At 40.7% G+C, this 20,857-nt stretch overlaps 1 protein-coding gene across 1 annotated transcript; it reads left to right on the top strand.

Moving 5' to 3' along the window:
• The first annotated feature begins 4,341 nt into the window (after positions 1–4,341).
• On the top strand, positions 4,342–12,170 carry LOC122055758 (probable serine/threonine-protein kinase At1g54610). Its single transcript, XM_042617356.1, has 8 exons — positions 4,342–5,899; positions 7,863–8,147; positions 8,240–8,557; positions 9,680–9,907; positions 10,367–10,467; positions 10,629–10,704; positions 10,810–11,247; positions 11,668–12,170. Exons 1-8 carry the CDS (start codon positions 5,294–5,296, stop codon positions 11,878–11,880), a joined length of 2,265 nt encoding a protein of 754 aa, XP_042473290.1. The 5' UTR covers positions 4,342–5,293; the 3' UTR covers positions 11,881–12,170.
• The last annotated feature ends 8,687 nt before the right edge of the window (positions 12,171–20,857 follow it).

The following is a 20,857-nucleotide window of genomic DNA, read 5'->3' as shown; positions in this document are numbered from 1 at the left end:
GGCAGAGGGTCTAGTAGAATAGCCTCCGAAAATTTGCGATTGATCCGCTCGGGGGATGCGTCCGCTCGGGGGGCTTTCCCCTTTCTTTCATCTCGCTTAGGCATTTCGTCTGAAGAAGATCCTCTATCTCTTCGAGCTGGTACGGCTTCAGGGGTGCGAAATAAGGCCCGATGGAACGCAGGGGTGGCTTGAGGTGCTTCTGCTCGGCCACCCGACGCAGATGTTGCTTGTTGCTCCGGCCGCTCGGTAAATGCTTTCTGTTTTTGCTCCACAAGTTTGGCGGCCCTTATCTCGACCAGAGCGTCGAGTTCTTCCGTCGAAAGCGTCACCGTGTGTTGTCATCCAGCCTCATCCATTGTTTCCGGTCGGATGCAGGAGCGTTCCCACAGACGGCGCCAAATTGATCCTGTCCGAAGGCTGAATCAATGGACGCTGGGCACGGAGCGCTCTTCGACTACTGACGTGGCTCTTCAACTGCTAGAACGAAGCTCCGGCGAACCTGCACAGAAGTCGAGCCGGGAAGGGGGGTTCCCGGCGGCGACCCTCCGACGCTCAAGTCAGGTAAGCAACGATGAAAAAGGTGGCTCCCAAAGTCTCAGAATGCGTACCTCCGGCGAAGTCTGAGGCTCTTTATATAGAGTTGTGAAGGGTTAGGGCATGCATACCGAGGTGCATATGTGTCCTATATCCTTTCCTCGGTACGCGGTTGTCAGAAAGCTCACCTGACCCATACCGCTATAGTCAAAGCATGTCCTCGATGGGACAGCAGAATCCCCTGTCACAAGATTTGGAGCATGGCCTACACGTGAAACATACCTGTTGTCAGAAAAAGACCTCCCTTGTCCTTTTCCCCCTTGTCCTTTTCCCCTTTGCTCCAGATCTAGCGTCCGGGCGGACAACTCCCTCAACATCCGGCCGGACCTATGCGGTGGTTTACTTGGGAGATTCTCCATCACATGCTTTATGGGGACTATTAGCAGTGTTACCTTATGGCTTTGGCCGAGCGTGGGGTCCGCTCGGCCCACGACCTTCTCCCCTGAGCGCCGGAACCCTGCTTTCGACAGGGCGCCTTTAACCATCAGCCGTATATCGTCCGGTCGGCAAGCCGATCGGACTCATCCCTCTCCGGGCGTTCGATTCCATCGGCCGGTCGGACGTCCGGTCGGACCCTGCCCTCTCCGGACGGACGACTGCCACTATGGCTTCCACGTGGCGTTGACTTCCCATGGCGGGGCCCCTGCTCTTACTACCGAATCAGACAGGAAAGAGGCCGAGAGCGAAACGATGGATGTTGCGGATCAGGGAATGATCGTCCCGGATTGGGCCTCCGACGACTTCTTTCGTTGGGCAGAGACGCTGCCCTTCCGACTCGGCCGAGTTCTCCAAGACCCGGCATATGGATGAAGGTGGCCTTAGGGTTACCGGAATCGCCTCCGATTCAGATTCCGATGAACAGATCGTCGCCATGTTCGGCGAGCAAATGGTGGTTGAAATGGGCATGGACTCCGATGATGGCGTAGGGCAGTACGGGCTCTCTGATGAGTTCGATGTTCCTCTCCATTGGGACAGCCTCCAACTGGGCGACAACCGGAGGGATGTCAACGAGGGATTTGAGTGGGAGGAGATCGACGGTCAGGACAAAGAAAGAGATTCTATTGATGTAATGGTTATTGGGCATGATGCGAGGTCAGATGAGAGTAGAATGTTGATGGTTACTAAGGTTGAAGATGAAGTAGTGGTCAGAAACGTCGATTGGCAAATTCTCTTGGCCATGAACGACCTGGGAAGGAGTCCACTCGATCCTGATGAAGTCGGAGCCTGCTTTGAGGACTAGGATGGTCGCGCCTATGCCTCCGATTACGAGCCCTATGAGGTATTATTCGGGCAACTGTTCGAGCAAAATAGCAAGTCCAAGGGCAGTCCGTCGGTGGCTAAGTTAGTGGTCCAGAACCTCCCTTCGGTGGTGCTAAGGAAAGAAGATACGACCTAGATCGATGCTGTTTGGGCTGTTTGCAAGGATAGAATTCAGATACAATAGTGTGCTTCATGAAGTGTTGAACAGCGAAATCGCTAATATGTTCGTGAATTGCCCATTGATTTGTAGTTGCACACATATATTTATTTATTATATATATTATCAACTTAATAATTAATATCATTTTAATAATAATTATTGATAATTTAATTTATTCTAAAAAATTAATCATGTAATTTAAAAGGGTAATATAGTAAATATCAAATTATATTATAGCATTACCTAGGTTGAACCAAACAAGATTATGATTATGTTTTATTCCTCATAACCTTGGTTATGTGATTACCTAGTAATCACATAACCAAAGTCATATATGAAAACTTGAACCAAACGCACTCTTATAGTGTATATATATATATATATATAAAAGTTATGATAAGTTGCATGCCCTCTGCACGCCCACGGGTATTTATATGTAGAGGTGTAATCGAGTCAAGTCAGATTTTTGAATGTTTGAATTTGATTCATTTATAATTGAGCCGAGCTTGAGATTTATTTAATGAACTCACGAATTTATTCGAACTTTTATCGAGTTTAAACGAGCTTAATAAATATAAATTATAAATTTAAATATTTATTAAAAACTAAATTATATATTTTTAAAAAATTATAATATTCTTATTAAAATTTATAATTCTAATCTAATAAATAAATTTAATATATTTATTTATCAGTTTCATAAGTATAGTATAAAATTTATAAATTTAATATCAAAATTATTATTTTTTATTTAAAAGTTAATTCATGAGCTTAATGAACATGTTCATGAGCTAACGAGTCTCGAATAGTTCATGAGTTACTTGATTTATTTACATTCCTACTTACATGACAGGAGAACGTCAATACCCGTCACATGAGCGCCCCCCTCAAATACACATGCGGGCATGTAACATATCAAAATTGATATATATATATATAAATGACTTAAGTTTAGAATTTAAGATTTAGATATAGTATTTAATTAAGCTAAGAGAACTTTAAAAAAAATACACATTCCTCACGAGGTATGCAACGTTAGATAATATTAACTTATGTTATGGTACACACCCGGGTGCACTAAAAGTGTACATTTTTCGCTTTCTTTAATTTAAATACTATACATCTTATATTTTAAGATTTTTTTTAAAAAAAATACACTAGGTGGACACGAATGTATAAAAGTTCCCCTTAACTTTAATTTTTTTTTTAAATTTGATTATTTTTTAAAAGGCACCTAACTCCCATAAGTAACTCATTTACAGTTACCCAACTCTCTCATTTATAATTTTTTTCATTATTATTTTTTACCTATGTTTCTTATCTAAATCTTAAAATAGATATAAAACCGTAATTACTATCCATTACTACAATACGTATTCAATTTTATTTCTCTATTATTCATGTCGTAGGTTGTCCGGGATTTATACACGAAATATAAGTGGAAAATAATAATAGGAACAACGTAGCAGTTGGATAATTATTTTGGTTTCTAACAAAATTCTAAATCCATCTTATTAAGTCTCAAAACTATTTTGCTCAGCGGGCGGCAGCGACGGCGTTGGCTACGGCGACGGTGAGTTGTGACAGTGTCGCGGCCGACGACACTCGTCGAAGTTGGAGACGGGAAAGCAAGCTGAGAGCGGGCCGACGTAGAAGTCGAATCGCCGCGTCGATGCCAACCAAAGAGAAGAGGACTTTAACGCCGAACTCTTTCATCTCCGTCAGCGTCCCGGCGTCCACCGTCCCGCCGTTTTCCCTCCCGTACTCGATCAAGTACCAGCTGCCGAGGAACACCCAAAGCTCCCGTCCGAGGCCAGATCGCAGCCCCTCTGGAACTTCGCAAGTGTCTCGTAGGCGGAGGACTGGTCGGCTGGCCGGCGAGTCTACTACGGGGAAGACGAGGAGGAGGAGGAGGAGGGCGCAAGGTCGGATTTTGAAACCCGGCATCGTCGGAAGATCGGATTTTGAGATTGTTTGGTGTCGCGGGGAATTTAATCGGAAGGAGAGCACATGGAAATTTGATGACCATGAACAGGAAACATGGCCGCAAGTCGCAGGCGAGGAACAAGGAATTAGCAGTGCTTTAGAAGGCTTCAATCGATTGAAATCGATCGAATGAAAATTATATAAAATAAATTATAAATTTTAAAATAAAATTATCAGCATTTTTCATTTTAGCCCTCAAAGGAATCATTTTTCGGAGCGTGGACGTAGTGGGGTTGGGCGGAAGACCCTTGATGCGGTGTGGTGGCAGCGCAGCGTACAGCTTATCCCTTCCGCCCGCCTCGATCTCCTTCAGCCAGACGCCACGATGAGTTGAAGCGACCGCTGCGATGGATCTCCGCCGTCCGATCGCCCTCCTCTTCGGCTACCTCGGACAGGAATGTCGTGCTACCTCGCGTTGCGGCTTCCTTCTTCCTCTTCTTCTTCTTCTTCTCTCCTCCTCAACTTCCTCCGCCTAGTCCCATCACTTTCGCATCGGTCGCAGTATTTGAAGCCCTAAAAGTGCGTCTTTTCTGATCCATCTTGTTCTTCCGCCGTCTCTTTGATTCCATTGCGAAAATACATGCGTGTCTCCTGCTGGCGAGATCTCTCCTCTTGCGGCGGCGACCTCTTGGTTCTTCTTCACATTGGATCACACAAAAATCACGCCTTTTACCCTTTTTTGAGTCGTTTCTTTTGAGAGAGGGAATATACTGATAGTTTTTGGCTCCTTTTCGTTGTTTCTCATTTGTGATTTGGTTTCCTCGTCTTCTAAAAGATTCGTTGGCGAGAAAAGATTGGAGGTGGGAGAATCAGAGGAAGCGACTCGGAAGTTCGAGCAAAATGCTCAGATTTGCGCTGACTACATAGGATCATTACCGGATTCCGACGGTCTTCGTTGTTGAATTCGTCTATTCTTCTATTTGGCGGTTTGCAGGCCTGCAACTGGCCGACGGAGAGATATCCTGACTTTGATGTCCGTCCGTCTGCTAATAAAGGCTGTTTATGCCATTTGGATCGTCATTTGACTGGCTATTTGTTATTGTTTCAACTGATAGCTTCCCTTTTGGATTTTTCTATGGGGAGTTGGGACAACCTAAAGGGTTATTCTGGAGATCTCGTGATTGTTTCTTCGTGCATCGTTGGATTCAGCTTATAAGGAGTTCGTGATTCCGTTCAAGATTTCAAAATGGTTTTTTGGTTCCCTTCAGTGCAAAAGCCGAATTTTTCCTTGATCTAAGTGCATCAATAATTACGATCGCTTGGTTGTAACGGGAGAGGATTAAGAAGTTTCTCATGGGCTGTGTTTCCTCCAAGGGATTCAGGGGAGATGATGTCCCGGAGTTTCAGAGACCCAAGGCCTCAAGAAGGACGCTAAGTAGACTGCTTTCTTCAACGACTGAGGATTCTTTGAATAGGCTGGTTTCTTCTTCAAGGAGAGATGAAGTTGGAGTGATTGATGTTGATGCTGCTGCTAGCACTGATCTCAGTACCGCACAGCTTATATCAATGCCACAGGAAAATGGAATCACTTCTCCTTCTCCATTTGTTGGCACGGGAGAGAGGAAGTTATTGCCTATGGTCGAGAGGAATGGTAGAGTCACAACTCTCTCGGTGGATGATGGAGAAAGAAAGGCATCCCCTGCAGTTAGGAGTTCTAAGGGGGCTGGGCTGCAGAGACAAGCAACATTTGATGCTCAGGCAAGTATGGTAGAGCCATCTTCAGCAGTTGTCAGTTCTGCTATGGTGAATGAACACAAAACGATGATCCCTCATGTACCAAATGGGTTTAAATTCGAGTATGCTGCAGCTGGTTGGCCTTCTTGGCTCACAGCAGTTGCTGGTGATGCAGTGAAAGGCTGGCTTCCTCGAAGGGCAGATTCCTTTGAGAAATTAAACAAGGTGAGTAACAGCATCATTAGAGTTTTTTTTTTTCACAGGATCATGTATTGTGCAAATTATTTATCATTTGCACGTTGTATATGGTGAATCTTTTGTTTGTATGTTTAATCAGTTGCTGTTCTATACCTGAAAATATAATTGCCTCTCAATTATTTTGTGTATAATGCTCATACTAAAGAAATTTGATTAACTTCTTTTTTTTTAATGCCTTCTGAAGCTTCACAGAAACTATAAATCTCAGCTCAGACTTCTTCCTTATATCAAATAATGTAAATTCTGTTATGAGGCATTCATTTTGGTGTTATTGTCATATACAAAGTAGAAAAAATTATTGTTTCCACAATTATCTGGTTGATATTTTTATTTTGGACAACATGGTCTGTCACTGCCACATATTGGGTTAGGAAGGTCCAAACGATGGCCAACACTTCCAATTCATAATTAGCTGGCCTGCACATAGAATAATTAGTGGAGATTAAACTCAATTTAGTGAAGTAGGGGGAAGGGCACGTTGCGACAAAAGCTAACATGTTATTTGGTATAATTACTGGGGAAAATAATGTTTATGGTTGAAGTATGATAAGTTTGTGCTGGAAGCTGGGTAAGAGCTAAAATGACAAAAGCATGCTATTTTAGTGGCAATTACCTTACTTTCTCCTCAGAAAAGCTAGTTTTGTTATACAATACCAAAGGGAGCCATGAAATTCAAAACCTGTTGTGACACAGCTGCTCTTGATCTCTATTTATTTAGAAGGACAAAGTTGCTTTTTGAAATTATCATTAAGTATTTGTCCCAACTATTTGGAGTTGACCATGTAGATTTATCTTTCTATTGAGTAATAAGCAAGACTATATTTTTAGTGATATTCAAGTTAGCTAAATCATGTTTATCACACTAAAGTTGTCTGAGTCTCCCTCTATCCTTAATATCTTTGACTATAACCAATTCAATTCAACTAACTATAAAATTTATTAGTAACTTCTCAACATGTGCATATCATGTCAGTTTATTTTCTAACATTTTTATAATTACTCAGAGCTTGCCTAATGGTTCCTCATTAGAGGTCTTTTTTTTTTTCAAAAAAAAAACTACTTTATTATGGAAACTACATTTCGTATTCAGTTTTAGTTCTACTTAACACTTCTTATTCTTCATTTGATTCCTATCTTAGCAATTACTTGTTTTTAGCTGTAGTTTTTCTCCACTACTTCAACGTCTAATTTAATTTATTTAAACTCATCAATTAAGAGTATTATCTGCAGCAGTTGATAACATTTTCCAATCATGTTTAATCCACGTCAAACATAGTTTATCAGCTTCTATAAGGACAATTGAAACCCATGGAACTGAATGAAAGACTGTATTTATATTTTGAGGAAAAAGTAATTTAATTATACTACTTGTGCTGAGTTTATTCTGCTTCTATTAGGACAATGTAAACCCATGAACCTCAATGCAATATAATGTATATTTATCTATTAAAAAATAATAGTTATACAGCTTATGCATCAGTTTCCCAGTCAACTTCATGGTTTCTTGATAAACAAACTGGAGGCATGGAAATTTTAGCTCATCTTGATCGTTTTTATGCATCATAGGTTTGTAAGTGATGACTTTTTGACACTTTTTTGTTTCTGTTCACTATCTTGTTGGAACCTAGAAGCATGAGAGATAGGTCTGGATTTTGTTGTTTAGAGATTTTCCATTCTGAAACTTCATTTGTTATCTTAAGGACCAATCATAATGATGACGCTGTTGTCTTTTACCAGCAACAGGTTAATTTTAGATGTTACTTGCTCGTGAAATTTTGTCTTGTCTAATTTCCTTGTGGAAATTATTGTTTAGATATATATGTCATTGCATATTGTAAATTATAAATATATGCTGTTGAGTTCATTTCAAAATATGTGATGGTTAAAAGTTTTTTTGGTTTTCTGCTGATAATCTTTATCATTCCTGCAGATTGGGCAGGGAACTTATAGTACTGTGTACAAAGCCCGTGATCTTGAAACTGGCAAAACTGTTGCACTTAAAAAAGTTCGTTTTGCTAATATGGATCCAGAAAGTGTACGGTTTATGGCAAGGGAAATACACATTTTACGTAAACTTGATCACCCCAATGTCGTGAAGCTTGAAGCTTTAATTACCTCGAAAATATCATCCAGCTTATATCTTGTTTTTGAATATATGGAGCATGATTTTGCAGGACTTCTGGGGACACCTGGCATCAAGTTTACTGAACCTCAGGTATTTTCCTCCACACATAATTTCTTACCATGTAATTTTACCGATCCTGTTTTTATTTTGGGAGTATACTCATTATGGAAAACTACATCCAGGTCAAATGCTATGTGCAGCAGCTACTTTTTGGTCTCGAGCATTGCCATAACCGTGGTGTGTTGCACCGGGACATCAAAGGTTCAAATCTTTTGATCGACAATAATGGGATCTTAAAAATAGCAGATTTTGGACTGGCTACTTTATATAATCCTGGTCAGAAGCAGCACTTGACTAGCCGAGTAGTAACATTGTGGTATCGTCCTCCCGAGCTCTTACTGGGCGCCACAGAGTATGGTGTTGCTGTCGATATGTGGAGTACTGGTTGTATTCTTGCGGAATTGCTTTCTGGGAGACCGATTATGCCAGGAAGAACAGAGGTAGCACCTCGTCTTTTAAACTAGGCATGCACTTACATTTCATGATTGCATCTGGAAAAAAGGGATCAAACTATGAAGGGTTTGATTCAAAAACATCTAGAATGGACTATGGTGAGTTGAAAAATTGGAAATTATCATATCTAATTTTGATATCTAGCATAGAACTACATGGTTAAGTAAACATCACCCGTAGCACAGTGAGATGTATGGAGAGGGACTATTGCTATTAAATAGAGTTTAAGTGGGTTGTTCCAAGAAGAGGAAAATGTGTCAGAAGAAAGAACAGATCACACATAAGGCCAACTCTATGCTCTATGATAATTCTATACTGATTCTCTTTGTTAATTGACATCCTTTGTGACGTTATTTTCAGTTAATATTTGATTTGGCTCAGATTAACTTCACAAGCTTTTATAGTTACCAGTTTTTGGTTAATTGTTCTGACCTCTGGCTAAATCAGTAAATATTACATTTGTCTTTTGATCCTCTTGCTAAATCTGAATAAATTATGTCAAATATAAAAAATTGAAAAGAAAATCCTGGTTACTAACTGACTAATACTTTATGTTTATTATATGTTATTACATTATTAAACCAAATATAAGAAGTTTTGGCATCTTGTCGATGTTGAATTGATGGTTGAGAACACGCTTTCAACTCATGGTCTGTGACCAAAAGAAGGAAAAAGAAGAAGAAAAATGTTTGTGGGGCAATTACCAACTTCTGCAATGGAACTTCCAAGTGAAATTTTGATATTTTGCTGTGGATTGGACTATATTAGTGATTCTCAAACCTTTAAGCAGATGCTGACTTACACTTCATTCAATCTGCATTATCATACACGCAACAAAATAACATCTAGCAAACTCTATTATTTATTGCATTCACTTGATTAGTAAAAGAAATAGAATATGCAACGTGTACAAAAGCTTCTTAGTGTACTCATTGCAAGCATTTTATAATGAGTATTACAAAGCTAGTTTTAATCGGAGTTCTAATTCCATATTTTTCTGCTTAGCAGTTTGTTCGATTTCTTATGTCATTCTCTTTCCAGTTTTCTTTTGCTATGTACAACTTGTATTTGCACATCAATCTTATTGACAAGTATCCCCTGATTTTTAGGTGGAGCAACTGCATAAGATATTCAAGTTATGTGGCTCGCCTGCAGAGGAATTCTGGAGAACATCAAAGTTGCCCCACGCTACGTCCTTTAAACCCCAACAACCCTATCCACGCCGCATCAGGGAGACATTTAAGGATTTTTCTCCTTCAGCTTTAGCTCTTCTTGATTGTCTACTTTCAGTAGATCCAAGATTCCGTGGAACAGCAACTTCTGCCCTCAAGAGCCAAGTAAATATTTTCCCTTTCCTTTGGTTTGGCTAATTCCTTAGGCCAGCATCATTTCAACAAGTTAAACAAATAATTCTTTTGGCATCATTTATCGTTCTATTGGTTTACTAATTGCTTGTGATGATCACTAATTCACTGGTTCATGCTAAATTCTATTTCTAAATTCTTCCATTTGTTCCTCAAGATGCCTTACTACAGGCTAACATTTGCCATTGTTTGAACTTATCCTGCACAAAAGAAGGCATGGAAACTTGTATGTGCGATTATGTTGCATAGTGGATCTTTTGTTTTGGCCTTTGTTTAGGCATATTCCCTTTCGACTCCAAAAGTTAATATATAACTGCAACTGTGGTGCCATAAAATGATTGTCAAGATGTTTGGGGACATTAATTTTTCCCATTGAATGTTACATTAGTTCCATATCTCCGTTTTTAATATTTAATTGTTACTTCTTATCAGTTCTTCACCACAATGCCTTTTGCTTGTGACCCTTCAAGTTTGCCAAAGTATCCTCCAAGCAAGGAATATGATGCCAAACTTCGGAACGAGGAAGCTAGAAGGTGCTTTACTATATGCTCAAGCACACTTCGCAAAAGTCCACTCCTTACATATTCGCTAGCTATAATTAGAAGCCATTTAAACTGAAACTGTCTTTGGTTTAAGATATCGACATGCCTTGAAATTCACCATATAACTAAAAGAGCAACCTTTTTGTTAGCAGGCAGAGGGAAGCCGCCATCAAAGAGTATGGAAGTAGGAAAGGCATACCTGTGCATGATAGCAACATCGAGTCACAGGTATATTCACTAAATAAACTATTAACAAATCTTCAGCTTGTTTCAATGTACAACAAAAATGGAACTCCATAACTAAAGCAATATTATTTTTCACTGCAATTACAGAAATTGCATGGAAGTCTTAGAACAAGCAATGACAAGTACAAACCGAAAGATGATGCACTGGCAGGTTTCTGGGTAGACCATCCGAGAGGAACAGCTCAGAATGGTTTCCCTCATGGTGGCCCTTCGATGCACTCTGGTCGATTATCTACTACTGGAGTGCCCACTGGCCCGGAAATAAAAACACATGCATCGTACATTCCTCAGGGTGGGGGAACTGCTCTCACGACAGGGCTAGTGGTTGCGAGAAGCCATACTGCAAAGTTGGACCGTAGGCAGAGTGCTAAGCACACACATTTGCCGGAAAATCAATCGGCCTCCAAATACAATCAACTTGAATCTGATTCATCGGAGAAGCCAGAATGGACTCACCACTTGCTGGATGCCCCTTCTTCTTCCCGCAAGAAGGATGAGAAAACTGGAGAAGAGGAACAAGCAGCTGTAAGTGCTCGTAGAATCTTGCGATTTGGCCAAATGACACATTTTATCGAAACACCTTTGCCATAGAAAACGCGCAATGCATGATTTTTAATTAGTTTTGTTCTTTTATCATTTTGCTTCTCCAACGAAACCAACGGTTTAACATACTCCTACTGCTAGGTAACGATCATATAGAAATCCATTGTCTTAGCTTATATTGCAAAAGTGGAGGTAGGAAAACATAGAGAAGATGGAAATTAAGGTAGATAATTGGTTTGATCGCTCTGTTATATGCTTAAAAATTGAATCTGAACTCTTGTAATACTGTCATAGGATCTATGTTTATGCATCTTATCCTATCCTTCAGATTGTAGGTTCTGCTTAATCTCGTAAACCGACATATTTATACCCTCACAATTTATGTTGCCACATGTTATTCAGGGCCACGGCACTAGGAAGAACCGTATCCATTACTCTGGACCTTTGATGCCTCCAAGGGGAAACATTGACGAAATTCTCAAAGAACACGAGCGACAAATCCAGCAGGCTGTACGCAGAGCCCGCCATGACCGAGCCAAACCCCGAAAATATGGCGAGAGGGCTCAGTTCGAAGCCTTGCTTTATGCTAGCAGAAATGGCAGGTCAGATCATTAATGTGTCAAACATACAGTTCCATTCTCCGGGAGGAAGAAGACATTAGACAACTTGGACAATTGTGAACCTCGGGATGAAACCAAATGGTAAAGCACATCACTTTGCTTGGTCTACACAAAAGATATAACCAACACATCCAGTTCGCTATGTCGAAAAGTGAGTTCTGAATTGTTTGTTACATCGAATGATCGAAAAGCTCTACTTTAGCATTAGTTTGACCCTGATCTAAATTCATCCTATGATTAATTGTATATATACAATAGAAACAATTCGTGACAAAATTTGGCCTATGTTTCTCTCCATTGGTGTTGCCTAAGTTTGCATTCTGAATTTGGGAAGGGGAAAAGGAAAACAAAAAAAGAAGAAAGAAATTGCTGCGCGAGCAGATTTTGTATGTGAAATGTGTGTCTTGTGATTTATGTGCAAGTTCTTCATTTTGTGTGATGATTTGTGAATGTGTTTGATTCTTATTTATTTTGTTTGAATTGGTCAGAAATAAAATAAAATACCCTGAATAATAAGTTTGAAAAAAAAATCAGACTATGTAGGTAATTTTACTTTGCATTTTATAAAAAATTATTTCCGGAACGGAAACTCATGACCTACTACATTGAGAATAATAAAAAAATAATAATAACCATCTTGTTTTCAAAATAACATAAATTTCAAATTTGCCCTGTACACTCCATTTTTGGATTTAAAATGGCACAAGCTTGAAATCCTTAGGTAGCTTCTCTGTACCAAAAACAAGCTAATTTATTGCCTCACTTCGGCACCTCAATCAGCCTTTAATCTGGATCATCAAATTCGAACATACTGCTGTCACATTAAAATCGAAATAATCGTCTGTCATATCGGATATTTTTCTATATGGGCCTCATTAAGGAGGAATGGAAGGCAATAAGTAGGTTAATGGTTAAAAAGTCGTGTTTATCATGTTCTACATTAATAATAAATATTTTGCTCTGTTTCCAAGAAATAAATAAGGATGATGTCGGCTTGAGCCAATCGATGGTTCAACAAATGAATGTCCTGGCAGGAGACAAAAGACGCCTGAAGCAACAGTTGCTAAGTATTTCATCAGCTTAAGCCGGACGATGAAACAAAGTATGATCATCCGATAAGAAAATAGAGGGTTTAGAAACATTGGCGGCTAAGTGTAATATCCGTTCAAGGCAAATGGATGTTCGATCGGAGAACAATAAGCACAAATAACATTAGAGTCGAATTAGTTGGACTTGCAATTTTTTTCGACTAGACTTAAGGGGAAGACTTATGATATAATAATTAATGTGGACCCCCAAGTTAAGTCAAAGTCTAGGAAGTCGGTTGATGTGGCGGTCAAAGTCAAAAAAACATCAATCCTTGAAGCCAGCACAATCAAACTTCACAGCCAAGAGGTTATCCGACAGGACCAATGGATCGATCGAACCATTGGGCCAAGAGGTTAGTCGATTAGACCATTGAGTTAATCAAATGTCAAGCCTCTGATTATGGATGAATAGCTCTAGGATTTCTTTAATATAGTACAATTAGCTAGCTTGATCAAGTGGTCCAATCGATCGGAACTGCAGTCCGATCGACTGGACGCCCGATCCGATCAAACTCTGTCGCTAAGTAGATAGGTCGATTGAGGGTCGAGTTTCCAACAACACTCTATAAGTTCAATCAGCTAGAGGGATTGTCGATCGAGTCATAGATGGAGCTCGACCGACTTGCCCTGTAAACATACTGTGGGTCCCTTAACTCAATAGCCTCACAATCTTTTTTGACGTCTTGTACCATGGAGGATAAAGAATATTTTACATGTCAGCTGTACATTAGAAGTTTCCTCTCTACTAAACACATAAATTGCGAATCCATTTTATAAAAAGTGTCGGAGCATTTTTATGATTTATTCTTTTAGGAAAATACTTTAAGGTTCGTGCACAAACAAATAGTAACATTATAAAATGAGGTTTCTATCTACAGGCGCATGTATACTCGCATTACACTAGACTACACAATTTCCACTATTTATACTACTGTTCATTGCCTCCCATATACTGACTTGAGCGTTGGAGGACCAATGTCGAAGTCCCCTTTCCTGGCCCGGTCACTAACGCTCTCTATGACATGCATGATCACGAGGAGTCTTCGTTACCCAAGCCTGTCGGCCAAGGCAACAAACTCGTTGAATACATCAGTGTAGCGTGTGTGCGACCCAGAACATCTAAGGGCATCATAGACCTGTTATTGCCTCAAACTTCCGTGACCTACACGACCATAGTCCCTCTAAGAAGCTAGCCGCGAAAGGATGCATCCGCGTAGCTAGTTAGCAGGCTGAGGTCTCGTTCGTTAACAGAATTAACCAGACAAATCACTCCACCAACTAAGAACGACCATGGACCACCACCTGATTCAACGTTGCAAGCCACCTTCAAAATTCAAATTCATTCAAATTCGGCACAGTAATTCAAATTTGAATTCATCCACAGCTGGCACGTCACTTCACATTTGAATTTTGAGTTAACACGGCGCCTCAAATTCGAATTCACGTTGCTGTCAAATTCAAATTCAGAGCTGACATAGCAATTCAAATTCGAACCAGAGTTGACATGACAACCTCAAAGCGTGAATTCAGTTTGGCCACGACACTGTGAGTTCGGTTTCTGCATTAATTCAAATTCTTCTGCCCTTTCCACATAACTCATTAGCCGCTGATCGGAGGACTTGGCTTGACATGGAGGCGAGCAATATTAGCTGATGGTTTGAGAGCTGGGGACCAAAGGGGACAAGCAGCGATAAGGTGAACAACGAGGAGTGCCCTTCGTTACAAATCAGCCGGCAGTAGCGAGGTTTGTGCTAATGATCGCAAGGGACTGTTTCTTGGCATACATCAAGGAGGGTGCTTGTCGGCCAGTTCACCAGAGGTCCCGCTGTAGTTGCAGAGAACAGGCGTGAAGGGCAATGGTTTGGTGTTGCCATGATGCTCATTGGCCGGCAAGAGGACATGTTTTGAAAGGGTTCTGTCGACAGTAGTTTCTTCCGGTGACCAACAGGTCCTTGATGCTTCCAACGACATTAGTGAGGAAGGGGCTGAGGGCACAATGGATTCAGTGGCAACAAAGGGAGGGGAGAGAGAATCCGACAGTTGGAATCCACAGGTTGCTTGGAATCAATTACTGTCAGCAAGTCAACTTCATTGCATGGAGTAGATTACCATATGCCAGCGCACGCGAGGGATTGATTACTACCTTCTTCATCATGGAGTTATCATTTGAGGAGATGCTGGGTTAGTTTTGTGTCCCGGGCGTGGAGGTTATCCGGCATCAGCTTGCAGAGATAGAGAGCCAAGGAGGACACAGTGGAGGCCATGTTGATACAGTCATTAGTGAGAGTATTGCTTGCTTGTATGCTTGTATGGTTGGGCTTGTACTTAAGAACTTGTGAACTTGTGATGACGGTTGGTGTCTGTGTATGCCAACCTGCTATTGCGATACCAATGCCTAGCCTTGTGCGGCATTGTATCTTTAGGCGACCTTATAGATTTCTCGTTCCGATCTGGCATTGGTCCGGGCATGACGGGCGGGGACCTTTGAGCCATAGGTTGTTGTACGTTCCTTTCGCTCCATATATGATAATTTACCTTTCATAAAAAAAAAATGAAAGAGCTCTCAGTTTAATTTTTTTGCCATCGTGAAAGAGCTCTCAGTCGATCTCGTTCGTTAATGGAATTAACCAGACAAATGCTCCACCAACTAAGAACGACCATGCACCACCACCCATAGAATTGTGAAAGAGCTCTCAATCGTCCCCTCTGATGGGTCTAGTGGCTAGCGTATGAGGTGTTGCCACAATGAGGTCTGGGGTTCGAATCTCGGTAAAGCCGAGGTAAATACCTCCCTTATGTGCTAGTCACTATTCCAAAGGCTAGTAGCCACTCATGATTTACCTCCTCCGTGTTGGCTTTGGGACGGATTGGCGGGGGCGCTGGGGGCAAGCGTATTCGCCTTTTGTCACAGTGAAAGAGCTCTCAGTCACCCATTGAATCGTGAAAGATCTCTCAGGAGTCAGGATGGGTGTTTTCCTAAAGAGAGAAACTCCAACTTCTCTCTAGGATTTTTGGCCATCTTCCACACGGTGAGTTGAGTGATCCTTAGGCTCTTTCTCCAGTGACCTTGGAAGGCTCTTCCTCGGCGACCACTCGTGGTGGACGGGCTTTCCTCTTGGTGGTGGACGTCTACTCGTGGAAGATGACTTTTTCTCCGGTGTTCCTTAGGAGGACCTAGAGGGTGTCGTAGGATATCCCACTGGCTATATTGGAGTTTTTCTTCTCCAATATAGGGGTTATCTTCTCATTGGAAATCTCGTTGATCTATTCGGTAAACATGTACCTCTTCTTCCCTTGTTTTTCTTTGTGTTTTCCTTGGTTTTTCCTCTCCTTGGTCTTCTCGGGTTTTCCCTTCCTCCTCCCTTCTATTCTGGTGCTCAAAAGAAGACTCTTGGCTGGTCAATTTCCCGTGCACTGGTGAAGACTTTTTTTGTGAACAGCATCTTCGGCCATCTATTGCAGAAAAGGAAAGTCTTTGCTGACAGTAATTACACGAGATCTTCGCATTAATTGAGTGGTGCAGAGTTTGGAAGGTTATTGTGGCAATTCAGAATTAGTGCTCGGCTGGGAGGGACCACATTTTGAATTAGACGTTTTCACTTTTAAAATTTCTTAAATGGTGCTCGGTAATGCTTAATTGGTCAATTGCATGTTGTGGTGGCAATATTACACGGTATTGAGGCTTGCTGATTTTGGAAGGATAGGTGGCACTTTTAAACGGTGATCTTTGGAGGTTTTGAGATTTGTTGACACTTGGTAATGGGTAAAAGGAAAAAAGGATTTAAATATTCTCCTTTGATTGAACAGCATGCAAAAGTGTCATGTGAAGAATCAAGGTTTGCCAACATAGATATTTCGGCGATTAATTTGACAGATGGTTTTACTGTACAGTATGATATGGACAGGGATGATGATGTGGCTCTCACGGTTGACATTTCTTCTCAGTTGGATGGTGTGGCTAGTGGTAAGGCTGATGACGTGGTGGGTCATGGGTCCTATGTGGCAGGTGCAGTGTATCATCAAATTGAGATGGATCATGCAGCTGATGTGACTGACTTGCCACATGGGACGTAGGAGTTTCCTCCCCTAGGACAGGCTCAAGGAGTGCCAAGATCATCATCGCCGGAGGTGGTGGTGGAAACTCCGTTGGAACAATCACCCCCAGCAGTGAATAATCTGACGGAAGTATACAACAAGACTGATGGAGATAAGGACAACAAACAATCTCATAAGAAGTCTTGGGCTGGTCTCTTCAAGGATAATCGAAAGACGAAACTCGCCATGTCACTGGACCAATATGAAGCTAAAGGAGAAAGACTTATTTTTAACTATGATGATATAGATGACATTGAAGATACAATGGGGTTCTGTCTCGTCGGTTGTTTCATGGGCTGACACCCTAGGATAGATGGCGTGAGAATTATTGGCGCTCGTTGGAGGATAGCGCACACATATTTCTTGCACAGAAATTGGTGGGTGGTCTATTGTTTTGATACCAAAGAAGATCGTGAAAAGGTTTTGAAGGGCGGTCCATATTTTATCTTTGGTATTCCTATTTTTATAAAGATCATGCCAAAGTGTTTTCTATTTAACGGAGATTGTCGTTTCGTCCCTGCTTGGATTCAAATCCATGGACTACCGCCGGATTGTTGGACGCAAAAGGTGTTAAGTATGGTTGGATCGGAGGTTGGTAAACCAATGTACACTAACAACTTGACGCGTACAAGAGACTGTTTGGAGTATGCTAGACTTATGGTGGAAATTCCGGCCATTGGAGAGAGGGTGTATGAGGTCTCCATCACTTTGCCTACTGATGTTCAAGTTGATCTCCGTATCGTCTATGAAAGTCTACCAGATCTCTGTGAAGTATGTAAAAGATTGGGGCATCGTTTGGACAACTGTCGTCGAAGTGGTGCATCAGTAGGGCAGCAAACAAATCGTTCAAGAGATAATATGCAAAATGGTATCAAAGGCCATCACAATCTATAAAGGGACGGGGGAGAACAAGAAGGAAGCAACAATGGAGGCCGACACAGCAAAAACAAAATATGGAAACACCGGTTGAGCGTAATAACTTGGAGACCATTGGGGTAAATCCTAATCCGGAGCCTACTAATCATCTTGCGGCTCATACTGATGGAGGGAGCGAAATTGCTATTGAAGTTGAAGGTGAAGCCCATGACATTGTTGCTCCTGTGGACGTCCATGACGTTGACCAAAATGGGAATATAGATATTGACGTTGTTGCTCAAGTGGAAGTCCAAGTTGTTGACCAACATGGTAATGAAGTTGTTGTCCATGATGTTGACAAAAATGGGAGACAAGATGTGGATCACCATGGTGTGGAGGCAATACGGACAGTAGAAGAGGAGTGTCAACAGAAAGCTATCCTTTCAGCACATTCCAGCTTGGGAAGTTCTTCCTCTTTGTCCTTATCATCCGAACAGAACAATACAACATCAAGTGAGACAATTAATACGACATCTACGACGTCAACTTCATTATTATCGTCAACCACGTTTTCGAGCGCAAGTGGGGCTGCTGGAGTTACAGTGCCGGTACCAAGTTGTGGGAGACAACTTCGGGCGTGAGCAGCCCGCAAAGGGGGTCAATGAAGGTTGCTGCATGGAATATTAGGGGCTTTCACAAACCCCTAAAGCATGGGGGAGTACAACACCTCCTCCAACAGAGAGATATCCAAATTATGGCTTTAATGGAAACAAAGCTCAATGAAGATTCTTTAAGTCCCATATTACAACAAAGGTTTGTAGGTATGGGTTATGCGCATAATTTTGATTTGTCTAATCATGGTAGGATATTTCTTCTTTGGGACATGCACAAGGTAGATGTGGATATTATCTTGACCACTGAACAATATATATATTGCCGCATGTGTTGTCGTATCTCTAGCAGGGGATTCTTGGTGACCTTTGTTTATGGACTTCACTCTATTGTCACAATAAGGCCGCTATGGGAAGCTCTTACTGATCTTGGAGTTACTATTTCTGAAGTTTGGATGATAATGGGGGATTTCAACTCATTCCTATCAATTCATGAAAAGCAAGGTGGTTCTCCGATTACAAACCATGAAATGAGAGACATGCAGATTTTTGCTCAAGCTTGTGGTTTGGTGGATCTTCGGTCTGTTAAATTGTTGGTTGCTACTCGGAAAACCTAGAGGTTCCACTGTACAAAAATTTGTACAAAGGTCTGAACCTTTTCCTAGCTACCATGTGTTCTTTTAAATTAAATTTTGGATCGCCTGCAGAACTTAACACGTTTGATCCAAAACTTAATCTATTTGTTCTTTTAGGTTTAGACTTGGATCTCCAGCGGAACTTAACACGTTCGACCCAAATCACCTTAAGTTATTAATTCCATTAAATATTAATTTCCATAATTGGTTCCCAGTACTGACGTGGCGAGGCACATGGCCTTCTTGGATATGGGAGCAACCACCACCGACTAGACAAAACCTTTTATGGAAAGCTAATATTTAATTTCCTAAAATAACTTTAGGTTAGCCGAAAAGAACAATCAAATCACCAGGGAAAGAAAAACAAAAGAACACTATATCGAAAACAAGTTCGAAACTCTAGAATCGTATGCCTCTTGTATTTAGTATTATTTCCAAAAATAACTAGTATGATGTGGAAACAAAAATTACTAGTTATACCTTTTAGAAAGACCTCTTGATCTTCTACCGTATTCCTCTTCTAACCTCGAACATTGTGTGGGCAACGATCTTCCGAGATGAGAACCACCAAGCACCTTCTTCTTCCTTACAAGTTTCGGCCATCAAAACTTCTCCTAGGATGAAGAGGTTCGGCCACCACCACCATGCTCCAAGGGATGCTAGAAAAGAGGCTTCTTTTCTCTCCTTCTTCTCCTTCTTAGATCCGGCCACCAAAGCTATCTCCACCATGAGAAGGTTTCGGCCACACAAAGGAGAGGAGAGGAAAGAAAGGGCCGGCCACACCCAAGGAGAAAAGAGAGGAAAAATAGAATAGAGTCGTTAGCCTTGAAGCCTCCTCTACCCCCTCTTTTATAATCCTTGGTCTTGGCAAATAAGGAAAATTTAATAAAAACTTCCTTAATTCTTTTGCCATTGAAAAGGAAAATTTATTTAATTAAAATAATTTTCTCTTTTCAAATTATAATGGTCGGCCACTCTTCTCCCCAAAACAAGGAGAGTTTTAATTAAAACAAAAATTAAAACTTCCTAATTTGTTTCTAGAAATTTATAAAATTTCTCCAATAATTTTAATCCCTTCATGATTGGTTAATAAAAGAAATTTTATAAATTAAAATCTTTCTTTTAAACATGTGGATAATTTTCAAAAGGAAAGTTATCTCTAAAATTAAAATATCTTTTAATTTACAAATAAGGAAAGATATCAAATCTTTTCTTAATCTTTTGTAGAAACTTATAAAAGAGAATTTTTAATTTTTAAACTTTCTTTTAAATCATGAATATAATTAAAAGGAAAGTTTTTACCAAAATTAAAATCAACCTTTTAATCTACAAATAAGGAAAGAGATTTTAACTCTTCTCTTAATCTTTTGTAGTATCTTATAAAAGGAAGGATTTAAATTTTTAAACTCTCTTTTAAATTATATTATCCACATAAGAAAATTTTTAAAATTAAAATTCCTTTTTATTTTAATAGGGACGGCCACATGAATTCACCCATGAACATACCCATGGCCGGCCCTAGCTTGGTCTCCAAGCTAGCTTGGCCGGCCCCTATAGGATGGGTAAGAAGGTGGGTATAGGTGGTTATAGTACTCTATAATTAAGAGGCTACGATAGGGACCGAGAGGAGAAATTGGTTTTAGTCTCCCGATAAAATTAAGTATCCCGTGCTCGCCCCGAACACACAA

Source organism: Zingiber officinale, chromosome 3B (genome assembly GCF_018446385.1).
Source record: "Zingiber officinale cultivar Zhangliang chromosome 3B, Zo_v1.1, whole genome shotgun sequence".
Taxonomy (NCBI): Eukaryota; Viridiplantae; Streptophyta; class Magnoliopsida; order Zingiberales; family Zingiberaceae; genus Zingiber; species Zingiber officinale.
Note: the sequence above shows the minus strand (reverse complement) of the source record. Positions and strands in the feature narration are given on the sequence as shown.